This window comes from Dermochelys coriacea, chromosome 2, assembly GCF_009764565.3.
Source record: "Dermochelys coriacea isolate rDerCor1 chromosome 2, rDerCor1.pri.v4, whole genome shotgun sequence".
Classification (NCBI taxonomy): domain Eukaryota; kingdom Metazoa; phylum Chordata; order Testudines; family Dermochelyidae; genus Dermochelys; species Dermochelys coriacea.
This window is the reverse complement of record NC_050069.1, coordinates 144,830,791-144,843,269: the sequence shown is the minus strand read 5'-3', so window position 1 is coordinate 144,843,269 and position 12,479 is coordinate 144,830,791. Positions and strand designations below refer to the sequence as shown.

Here is a 12,479-nt window from a genome sequence, read left to right as displayed (position 1 = left end):
TAGGGATTGCTTTGATCGCTTTAATATATATTCTCATTCTAAGGAAAAAATTATTGATATTTTTGTTGTTATTAGATTAGAAATACTTAGTTTTTGAATCATGGAGTAAAGAAGAAGAATAAAGTACAGAGCCAAATGCTGAAGTCATTATTCCCTGAAAACACCTGTTGACTTCAGTAGATCTTTGATCTGTGTATAAGGGCTTTAGGATTTGGCCTACAGTGGCTAGAGCAGAAATTACTTGTGTTGGGAAAGCTTAATTTTTTTAAAAATAGGTAACAAAATGCACTTGTTTGTATGTTTACGCTGTTGGCTTCACCAAGTGTCCACCCATTTCTCTTATGCAAACTACAAAAATATGTCAGAATATACACCAGTTTTCTGTGGGAAATAAGGGATCATGTGACAAATAGCAGCATTCCGTTTGGTGAGAATCATTGCTCTGTTGCTTTGTTTCCAAGTAAAGTCAGTGAAAACCCACATTAATATGGTGTGTTGCTGTCACCAACTGGTCCTTCAAGCCTCAATCCTGCAAGGATCTTTGTGTAGGCATAGGGGTCAACCTGTATGGGACTCCCTCTAGTCTAGGCCCCTTGGTCTGCATTTTTAATGTAGAAACCAGGTATCTATTTTTCTATAAATGATCAGGCTTCGATTTCTTTGTATGAAGTAAACCTGCCTTTCCTTTTCCTTTCTGCAGTGTAGTTAAAAATGTGCTGTGAAATAAAGAGGAGGTTTTTGCTGCTTTATGCAACACAGAAGGGACAGGCAAAAGCCATAGCTGAGGAAATATGCACGCAGGCAGATGCACATGGATTTGAAGCTGATATTCACTGTATAAGTGAGTCTGACAAGGTGAGATACTCTATGCTGGTTTGGAAAAATAGACTTTTAAGAAATGTATTTCCCTCTGTGTGCTCCTATAGTAGCCATTAACAGTAATGGAAGCTATGTGCATGCATAGAGAAGAGAGTATATCACATACGTTTATATTTTCATAACATCCATGTCAGTGGTTCGGATCAGTACTAACTGAGGCTTCCACCAGCCTTGTAGCAAATGTATCCTTTTATGGTTAATGGTTTGCTTAAAGTAGTAAATGAGTATATGAATATTCTTCTGTGTGTGTGTCTACACTAGCAATAAAATGGCCTGTTGAAATGATTCTTGGACATGCAGAAATGAGTTGCTGGAATTAATTCAGTACTTAGTGGATGGGAGGCCATATCATTTCAAAAAAAAAAAGCACCATTTTTCTTTTTTTTTAGTTTTATTTATTGTTTGTATTATGACAATGCCCAAAGAACAGGCTGGGTTTTTGATAGATATATTGATAGATCCCAATACGGCAGTCGGATCCATGCAGGTTTATCTCTGTGATTTGTAGAATCCCACTGAAGTTATCCCATCTAGCTTTGTTGATATAAGCGAATTTACAGTTGCTAAGGATGACTCATGATATCGGTGTGATCAAGGAAGTAAAGACCTGATACAGAGGGGTTGTGATTTTGATTCAGAATGATTAAAATTCTTTGGGGGGTTTGTTTTGTTACATCTGTCTAGTAAAGGGAGTTCTAAACCAATGTGTTTTTAAGAACTCGGGAATCCCACACTCTCTGTTAAAGGTTGTGAAAGGACCAAATCCACACATCTCCAACAAGAACAGAAAAGCTAAAACTTGATATTCCTGTGGAAATAAATAAGCAGAAAACAAAACCTATTCTGGAGATCAGGGATGGGTGATATTTTCATGTAATCAAAGGAACAACAGAGAACACAAAGGTAAACTATTTACTGTTCTCAGGCCATCTTTATGGGAAGTACTACTTGTTTGGCAGCAGAGCTTATACTTCTGAAAGAGCACTTACTGTGTAATGTTACTTACAGGAGCACATCTTGTGTAGTTCAGACACATTAACAATTCTTATGAAAAGAACATAAAGCAAGCCCAAAAGGTGAGGGAGCCTCCAACCTACTTCAGAGCAGTTGTCTCTTCCTTCCACACACTCTACAGACTGCTGTGGGGGCATCTCCAGGCCTGTTTGGCTGGAGGTGGCCTGCTACTGGAACAAGTCTATTTTGTAAGACATGGAAAATTGGCACTGAGCTGTGATTTACTGCTGAGATGAAATGTTGAGCAGATGTGATAATTTTTTGATTGAAGTTTATTATTTGTTTTGGTAAGAGAAGAAGACAATTTGTATAGCTTTGCAGATCTCTTCAATTACAAGTTCCCTCACTGTTGTCCAGGGAGCAGCTGTACCTGAATGGAGAGGCCTTCTATTTGGCTAGGACAAATCAGGGAAAAATATACCAGGGCTACTCGTAGGTTTTGTGGGGCCTTGTGTGAAGTCCCACATGGGAGGCCTGAGGGGAAAAATTCTACAATCTGCACATCTTGTGTGGTTGTGCTTTTGTGAGGTCGGGGACTAACGGCTGGCTGAATTGGACTAATTTTGCCAATAGGGAAAGGGGCATAACAATTTTCCAGTGTCTCCTATAAGCACTTCCATGCAGCTGTGCATGCACATGCTCACACATTAAGACAAGGATGGAGCACGCCCCATGCCACCTCTTCTCTTTTTTACCTCCTGACTTTGCACTTGGAGAGTAGCACAGAAGCCAGCATCCAAGAGTGCAGGGAGAAAAGGTCTTGACCTAGCACTGGGCACTCAGGAGTGACCTCAGCTGGAGGGTGGCCCATGACCTATCAACAACAGCTAAGTTGCCAGGGCATCTCTGATGCTTTTATGGTATGTCTGCACTGGAGAGGAAAAAAAAACAAACAAAACTCTCAGTGCCAAGGCCTACATGTTCAGGCTTGTGGGGATCACACTACAGCAATAAAATAGCTGCTTAGGCAGTCCAACTCAGGGTGGAGCTCGGGCTCTGAAGCCTTTGCTAGAGGGTTGGGGTTCGGGGTTCAGAGCCTGAGCTCTAGCCTGAGCCAATACATCTACATGGCTATTTGTAGTGATGTAGTGTGAGCCCGGGTCCGTAGACCCAGGTTCTGAGACTTGCTGCTGCAGTGCTTTTTTTGTAATATAGACATACTCTTAGTGACTTGAATGGGCCTGCTATAGGGATAGTTCCAAAAGCAATAAAGGGGAGGGATTTATGCCATAATTGCTGAAATCTCATGCACATACATGTATGGAAGGGTCTTGACTCTTCTGTATGGTATGCCAGCCCTCTTACCCAGAGCATGTCCCAAGGGTTTGTGTTCCTGTAGAGCTGTATGTGACCGAATGCCAGCATTGCCAGCCTTGCCTGTGGATTGATGGAAGACTCTCTTTTTAAGCATCATTATTTTGATTCTAACATGTACAAAGAAAAAGATGGATTGTCCTAATTGTGGGTTTATTCCTGCAGAGCTATATTATAAACATTATAGCTGGCTTTGTCTGAGGGGTTGAGTTCAGGGTATAAAACAGCATCTGTACAGAAATACATTTCACTTTTTAGTTTTACAGTTTATATTGGAAACAGCTAAAACAAGTTATTTGAAAAGTTGCAAAAAAAATAAAATAAATAAAATAAAATAAATGTCCTGCTAGATCTTGTTTTCTTGCCTTCATTTGTAACTCAGAAATTTTTAGAATTATATAATGGGACTGGGGTCTGTGCAAGTGGTGTTTTTGTGCGCCTTGAGAAAGAGGTGGAAGACCTAGCAATTTACATTATTATGGGTATGAAAAAAGTCCCACAAAATCTTAAGTTCTAAATTAAGACCTAATACTGCCTTTATGATAAGACCTCCTATTGTCTCTGTACTATAGATGCTTAAATTAGGAACTAGTAGCCTAAGCTAGATACTGTACATCTGTGTCATAAATGTTATTTATAACTTGTCATAACCTTAATATTTAAATGTAAGCATTTTGTTTAAATAAAAGCACTTGGAACGTGTTTAAATTAAAAACGTCTTTTTCAAGTGAACTGCTGTCTGTTCATGTGATTCCAAACTTACCCTGCAGGGATACTTTAGAGGGTGTAGATGTCCAATTAATCAAACTGATAGTTGATATGCTTTTGCCACTAAGCTCACAGTGCAGCTGCAACCACTTTTTTCTTGCTATGGACAACTTGACTCATCAAACAAGCGGAATTGTTTTCACACGAGACTTTCAAATGCATGTAAATAAATGAAAGAGTTGGTTTAAATAGTTCTTGTGAAAGCAACATATAACACTTAACAATCAGTTAAAAGGGAGATATGCAAAAGATGGATTTTCCAAATGATAGGTGGCATATACTGTAAAGGGCCACATTTTCAAAACACCACATGTAAGTTTGGATATGCAAGTAATGATGTGCTCAGAATTTTGCCCTTAATTGATTGGCCATACAAATGATAAGGTGCGAGATTAAAGCCTTGTTGAAAATTTTACCCTAAATGTGCAGATGCCATTATTTCACAGGTTTAGTATGCATATCCGTGTATTGCTTTCACACTTTACCGCTCTCATCCTGTTTCATAAGATTTTTTTGTAATGTTACTGAGTGCAATTTTTTTTTTTTTTTCAACCATACTGCAGGACGGTGCTGTTTTATGTCTTGTACAAAAAGAAATGAACACTGGTCTGTTGTGCAACACCACTGGCATTCTTTAGGTTAATTATACATACATCATAGAGTTAAGAGATGACCAAGCAGTTCAGACTTCTGACAGGAGTTCATGCAATCTGATAGTCTTTTTTTCTTTTCTTCTACACAGACTGTTTCACATGTTAGAATAGGTTAATAAACAAAAGGTTACAAGCAAAAAAAGTAATACAAAGTGAGAGAATGTTGCATCCCCCAAATAAACTTGTCATTATTTAGAAGGCTTACTATGGTCTCATGCAAATAAGGAAGAAAAGAGAAGAGAGAGCATAAAAATGTGGGATAAGAAGGAAAGTAAGAGACCATCCAATTGTAAAAGACAACACTGCCAGGATCAACTCTTTGACTTGACTATAAATGTGTATTGGGTTATACTTTTTAATTTGCTTTTTTTCCGCTCTTTTTGTAGTATAATCTGGCAACAGAAAAGGACCCTCTTGTTGTTGTTATTTCCACTACTGGTACTGGAGACCCTCCAGACACAGCTTGCAAGTTTGTTAAGGAAATTAAAAACAAGACCCTGCTACCTGATCATTTTGCACATCTACGTTATGGATTGTTAGGTAATGCAGTATTTCCTGTGACACCTTTTCTATCAGAAATTAATTCGTCACTATATTGTCCCCACTGTAGTGTGGTATCTTTTAAGTAATTTTAAAATGGTAAATAAGCTTATTCATACTTTTGAAGGTATAAGGGATACCATTTGATTGAGGTATGTTTAATATTTTTTCCTCCCTTATATTAGTGACATATATTAACAATCTTATCTCTAGCTGAAATACGTTTTTTTATTTCTTGGGTATTCACGTGTATTTACAACCTACAATTTGTTTTTAAAAAGAAAAGGAGTACTTGTGGCACCTTAGAGACTAACAAATTTATGTGAGCATATTCTTTCGTGAGCTACAGCTCACTTCATCGGATGCATTCAGTGGAAAATACAGTTAGGAGATTTACACACACACACACACAGAGAGAGAGAACATGAAACAATGGGTTTTATCATGCACACTGTAAGGAGAGTGATCACTTAAGATGAGCTTTACCGGGGGGGGGGTGGGGGGGGATGAAAACCTTTTGTGGTGATAATCAAGGTGGGCCATTTCCAGCAGTTACAAGAATGCTATTCCTACCTACATGCCTCTAGCTTTCATCCAGATCACACCACATGATCCATTGTCTACAGCCAAGCTCTACGATATAACCGCATTTGCTCCAACCCCTCAGACAGAGACAAACATCTACAAGATCTCTATCATGCATTCCTACAACTACAATACCCACCTGCTGAAGTGAAGAAACAGATTGAGGGAGCCAGAAGAGTACCCAGAAGTCACCTACTACAGGACAGGCCCAACAAAGAAAACAACAGAATGCCACTAGCCATCACCTTCAGCCCCCAACTAAAACCTCTCCAACGCATCATCAAGGATCTACAACCTATCCTGAAGGACGACCCATCACTCTCACAGATCTTGGGAGACAGGCCCCCAACCTGAAGCAAATACTCACCAGCAACCACACAACGGAAGCACTAACCCAGGAACCTATCCTTGCAACAAAGCCCGTTGCCAACTCTGTCCACATATCTATTCAGGGGACACCATCATAGGGCCTAATCACATCAGCCACGCTATCAGAGGCTCATTCACCTGCACATCTACCAATGTGATATATGCCATCATGTGCCAGCAGTGTCCCTCTGCCATGTACATTGGTCAAACTGGACAGTCTCTGCGTAAAAGAATAAATGGACACAAATCAGACGTCAAGACTTATAACATTCAAAAACCAGTTGGAGAACACTTCAATCTCTCCGGTCACTCGATTACAGACCTGAGAGTGGCTATCCTTCAACAAAAAAAACTTCAAAAACAAATTAACTTAGGCTTGAATAGAGACTGGGAGTGGATGGGTCATTACACAAAGTAGAACTATTTCCCCAAGTTTATCCCCACCCCCCGCTGTTCCTCAGACGTTCTTGTTAACTGCTGGAAATGGCCCACCTTGATTATTATCACAAAAGGTTTTCCTCCTTCCCCCGCACCCCCTTCCTGCTGGTAGTAGCTCATCTTAAGTGATCACTCTCCTTACAGTGTGTATGATAAAAACCCATTGTTTCGTGTTCTCTGTGTGTGTGTATATAAATTTCCTCACTGTATTTTCCACTGAATGCATCTGATGAAGTGAGCTGTAGCTCACGAAAGCTTATGCTCTAATAAATTTGTTAGTCTCTAAGGTGCCACAAGTACTCCTTTTTTCTTTTTGCGAATACAGACTAACAAGGTGCTACTCTGAAATTTGTTTTTAGTTAGTTTAGGTGTTTTGATAGATAATTTTTTTGATGATAAACACCTAAAACCTGGCAGGAAGATGTTGCTTGATGCATTTTTAGTGCCTACAGCTGTTGCAACAGAAACAACATTTTGAACTTGGCACTGGGCAGGTAAATGGAGAGGAACTATTTGTCAACTATATCTTAATAATGTACTCAGCTATTCAATTTTCAGTTCACATGTGTTTTTTGTTAATTTAGGACTTAAATATATCAACTTTTCATATACATACCAACTTTCCTGTTTGTGAGAAAATATCTTGATTTTTTCCACTGTAAATTTTATATTGTTTGGTAGATATAAACCCTCTTTACCTGGATTTTTCAGGTCTGGGAGATTCTGAATACATGTTCTTCTGCAATGGTGGGAAGGTAGTAGACAAACGACTCCAGGAACTTGGTGCACAGCATTTCTATGAGACTGGACTGGCGGATGATTGCGTAGGGTATGAGCAGAATTAGTTTAATTCTGAATGGGCCTGTTTACTGAGAAGTGCTAAGTATCCATAACTCCAGTGGAAGCTGTGGGGGCTCAGCACTTCTGAAAACTGCATCTGAAGACCTTTTGATAAAGAGTGACATGCTTGGCTTTTTTCTACCTATATTATGGGTACAAGGTTTTATTATTAGTTTTTAGGTTTTAACCAAAGAAAATTCAGTCTTTTAAATACAAAACAACCACAGCTCTACAATTTCTCTGTAGTTGAAACAGTGGGTAATGTGACCTCTAGCTATTATATGGAGACTGGATTCAAACAAAACTGTGACCTTGGCTTCATACAAAGGAGATTTACCCATCTGAGCATACCAGTTTTTTGTCTTGCAACAGGTGGAGTCTTCTGTGCAGTTTGTTTTTTGTGTCTCTCCCCCCCCCCCCCCCCCCGCCCATAGTAGTAGGATTAGTTTGAGTACTCCCTGAAATTATTTTTGTTTCTCCTCTGTAAAATGGCCCACTAATCTCAGTGTCTCCTCTTTTTTCTTTGGAGATGCAGATTTTTATTGTGAGAAAATAGTTTTGTTCTTATTTTCCCGGTTTCACTTTCCATCAACTAGAGACCAGAGCCTTGGCTTAAAGCTATTTTGAAATGCTGTTTTATATTGGTTAGGCGTATGAAGGTGGTGGACAGAATAAAACATGCAAACGTTGCCACAACTATAAGACTTATTTTTGTGTTTTTTTTTTTAAAATGGAACTTATTAGTTATGTCTAGCTTACAATAAACAGCTGAAAGTCATGTGTTTTCCAGTTACTCCTTTTTTAACTCCTTATGGGCTTCATCATAAGAGGATAAAAGTTGCATAGTTGGCAGAAAGTGCTTTTTCCCCCTAAATCTGAAAAAAAAAAGTCATGTCAAATGTGAACACAAATTTTTAGTAAAGGAAGTCCTTTTAATGGCAGCTGTTTGTGTACAGGTAATAGAAAATGAGAAGTGTCATCAAGTCTTTTTTGTTCTCTTGGTTATCTGTAAGAATTAAAAGTGAAGTAAGTCATTCTTTACCTCCACTTTGCCTTGTTTGTTTCAGTTTGGAAATAGTGGTTGAGCCATGGATTGATGGGCTTTGGCTTGCCCTTAGAAGAGAGTTTACATCATGGAACATAAAAGAAGACATGAGCAACAATCTCAGGGCTGTGTCTAATGGTGTCTCTGCAATGACTGTAGTCCCAAGCATGTCAGGAATATGCAGCTTAGACTCAGAAATACAGCATTTGAAGCTAGAAGATTTAGAAGTGAAGGCTACTGATGCTTCATCCCAAAAACCAGCTTATGTTCATTCTGTAGCATCTGTTCAAGATACTGAAGCTTCACTTGATCGATCAGTCCCTCCTCTTTCACAGTCTACTCTTAATATTCCTGCTCTGCCATCAGAATATATAGATGTACAGTTTCAGGACGGCACTGGCCAGGTGAGGACTTCAGAGTTTTGGATGATTAAAGATAGAAAATTCTGATCAATGGATGTTTGCACTCATGTTCCTGTAGTTAAATGGAGTGTAGCTGTAGCAGGGTGTTTATCCTGCTCCTAAAATAGAAGGGGTTAAAAGCAGCCTTGGAGAGGGCTGTGACTAGGGATGGCTGATTGGGGAAGCAGCTGCAGCTGGGCCAATCCCCAATCACGCCCCAGCTGGCCTGTATAAAAAGGCTGTGAGCCAGACGTCCAGAGAATTTCTCTCCAGGCTGGGGGAAAGCAGCGCCTGGATGCCTGCCTGACAGGGTACTAAGGGTGGTGCAGTGCTGGGGAAAGAGTAGGATGAGCTTGGGTGCTCTAGGCTGGCAACTCCTTAGGCTGTAGGGCCTGGTCCACGGCCCATAGAGGTACTGGGAGGCAGAGGAAGGCCAGGCAGGTATTGGAGTTACAAAGGGGGTAGGCCGAGGCAGCAGATCCAAACCTCTCCTTGCCAGCGATAAGTGGTTTTTACACTGCAGTCTCCGCCGATACAAGGGGCTAGTTGGTGACTGGCAGTAGCCTTACACTGAGGCAAGGTGGGGATAGGGGGTGGGAGTTCCCCTGGGTGGGGGTGGACCCTCAGAGACAGTGGGTGTACTGCCAGGGGGCAGCCATCCAAGAGACAAGGGGCACTGGGTCCGGGAGGGACATGGGGCCAACGGTAAGGTGGATCACCGGCCTGCAGAGGGTGCTCCAGAGGCTGGTGAGCTTAATTTCCGATGACCAGCAGGAGGCGCCGCAGGGGTGAGTCCACTCTCTTACACTGTGTCTGAGAGATTAGAGAGAGATCAAGTGGGTAATGTAATATTTTTTTTTTTTTATTGGACCAACTTCTGTTGGTGAGAGAGACAAGCTTTCGTGCTGAAGAAGAGTTCTGTGTGGCTCAAAAACTCGTTTCTCTTGCCAGCAGATATTGGTCCAATAAAAGACATTACCTCCCCCACCTTGTGTCTCTGTAGTTAAATGGGACCTTTGAACAAAATTATGTTTCTGAAGGAAGCAGATTTTCATATTTTATAAGTAACAAATGTCTCCTTGTATCTTGGCTAGAATCTGAATATTTGTCAGTTTAGCGGACAGTGACCTGATAAGTATAATCAGTTACATAATAGACAAGATAAGCCCTCTCTAAGAAAATCGCACCAAAATGCCAGGAAGTGAACAACTTTAATTGCTGGAATCATCAAAAGTTTATTTTGCAGTAATGAAAAACTCCTTCCATTAATATCAGTCTAGTCCAATTTTCATTCAAAACTTTACAAAAGTCAGAAATGATCATGAAAAATCAGCTCAAAATACAGTCAATAGCTGTGACAAACTTGCCACCATAATAACTTCATACTAGTTTTAATGTTGTAAATTGAACAATAAATTGCAGATTAAAAGCTAGCAAATGGTTGATATTGGTGCTTTAAACTCGTATGCTTTTACAAAGAAGCCATTTTAAACCATGGTATGGTATGCTATGCAAAACAAAGAAAGGCTCCACAGCCTCAGCTTGTGATCTTTTGCACTCTATAGTTATGAAGCCCAGAATGGTCTAGAAAATGCAGCTCAAAAACAGTACTTTTGTTTGCCAGACCGTGAACATTTGGGTACATTTCTAAGTTTCTTTCAGATGACAGTTGGAATTCTGACATACTTTTTGTTTTACTGTAGTTCTGAACTTGGAAGTTGAGAGAGATGGTGTTTGCTTTTTTTATTTTTATTTTGTTTTAAATCATTTTGATAGCTAACTTCCTTCCAGTCAGCTGTTGTTTGCCCTTTTTGGTGCTTGTGGTGAGATGGCTTCAAAGTTTGACAGGAGTTATACAAACTAAGAAATGACAAATATATTGAAATAATTTTTCAGCTCCCAGGTAAACATCTTTCTCCAGATGGAGCCAGAACTTTCTTGGTTAACCAAGGAACATTATACTGTTTTCTCAGATGGATTCAAATTGTTTTATCAATTACAGAAGGGCAACTATTGACATCAATATCCTAAACAGAGATGGGCAAATAACTAATTTTTCAGATTGCTGGCAGTTCCAAAAAAATTATTTCAAGCCAAACTGAAACAAACATTGCAGACCACATGCAATGTGGGCTTGGACCCTAAAAATAAAAAGGCACAATTATTAAATGTAAATATTTAAATGTTCTAAGTCTACAACAGTAAACTCTTTATTCAAATGAAAGTTTTATTTGGGGATTAGAGATGTATTGTTTTTTTTAAACTCAGAGGTGGCATTGTGTTTTAAGTTCTGTTTTAGTTCTTCAGCAAACCACATTGAATTCCATTCATCAAAGCATTAATCTACTGAATATTTTTCCCCCCCGTCCTTTAGTCCACCAAAAGAAACCCCGATATTTACCCAGAAAAACGATTAATAGTTTTTTCCACCCATTTTCACCTGTTTTTGTTGTAATAAATAGTGATAAATTCCCAGGAAAAAATAAATTAAATAAAAAAAAAAAAACAAAAATGAAGGGCCCTAAGTATCTCTCATTGCATCTCTTTCTCAGCTATTTGTTGGACAAATCTAAGTGGTTCATAGTGCTCCCAGAGCATGGATGGGGGGGAAAAAAGTTTCACAGTCCAGTCTGGTTTTTCCTCACTGTTGTTTTTGACAGGGACAGTTAGAACTGTTCAGCAGGTTGGATCCCCTTTGTTCCCCTATTATTACCCTGCTGCCTAGGTATTTTCCAATATCTCACATTGCAGCAACCATCCCCTTCCTTCTAAGCAAAACTAAAGGCAACTCCTACTGAAGCCCATCAACTCGGATATTAGCGTCACCAAAAAAGGGATTCCCTCTCATCCACTCTCAAGTGTGGGGCTGGGTGCATGGCTTCTTTAGTGATTTATTTGGACTCTAAGTCTGAGTGACTGGAACGAAACCATTCTGAGAGCAATTTAAAATGTTCTTTAAGGAGTAACAGTTCAAAATGAATATTATTCCTCTGCTTTTAATTATAAGGAGTCTTTGGGATTAGAGCTGGGTGAATTTTTTCAGACTAATAGTTTGTTTGGAAAAAGAAAATCGTTTCAGTACACCTGAAATTATTTGTGAAGTTGATGTCGATTCATTAAATAGTTTTGGCAAAAAAAAATTGGGGGAGGGACTGACATGTCATTCACAAAGGAGGAGGAGGTGATGGTGATGGTGCCTATTCATAATGATAATGAATAGTCATTGTGCCAAGAAAAGTGTGAACATGACTATATAACCTGGTGGACAGGACACTTACCCGGGATCTGGGGGACCCAAGTTCCTGCTCCAAGGATTTTTTTTAAAATTATTTATACAAAGTGATTCAATTCGAACAGGAAGGATTGAGAGACCCTCAACACCAGAATATACTATAGTCCAGTAGTTAAGGCACTCTCCTGTAGTGAGTGAGACCGAAGTTCAAGTCATTTCATGTGAGGCATAGGAGAAAATTGATCCTTGGTCTCCCATATCTCAGGTGAATGCCCTAATGGCTGGGCTAAAAGTTTTATAAGGAGGATGGCACCACCACATCCCCTTCTCTTCCTCCGGCTGTTTTTGTGAATCTAGCCCTTAACAAATGTGTGGAAAATCCATTTGGGGATGAACCAAAA

General features: G+C 39.6%; 1 protein-coding gene across 1 annotated transcript in view; it reads left to right on the top strand.

Annotated features, from left to right (window-relative positions):
- The window catches only part of MTRR (5-methyltetrahydrofolate-homocysteine methyltransferase reductase), a 118,100-nt gene that overhangs the window by 8,904 nt on the left and 96,717 nt on the right, over positions 1-12,479 (top strand). Inside the window, exons 2-5 of the mRNA XM_043507118.1 lie at positions 701-855; positions 5,015-5,168; positions 7,272-7,389; positions 8,468-8,849. Of these exons, the coding sequence (XP_043363053.1) occupies positions 712-855; positions 5,015-5,168; positions 7,272-7,389; positions 8,468-8,849 (798 nt within the window). The 5' untranslated portion in view covers positions 701-711. The remainder of the gene's footprint in view (positions 1-700; positions 856-5,014; positions 5,169-7,271; positions 7,390-8,467; positions 8,850-12,479) is intronic.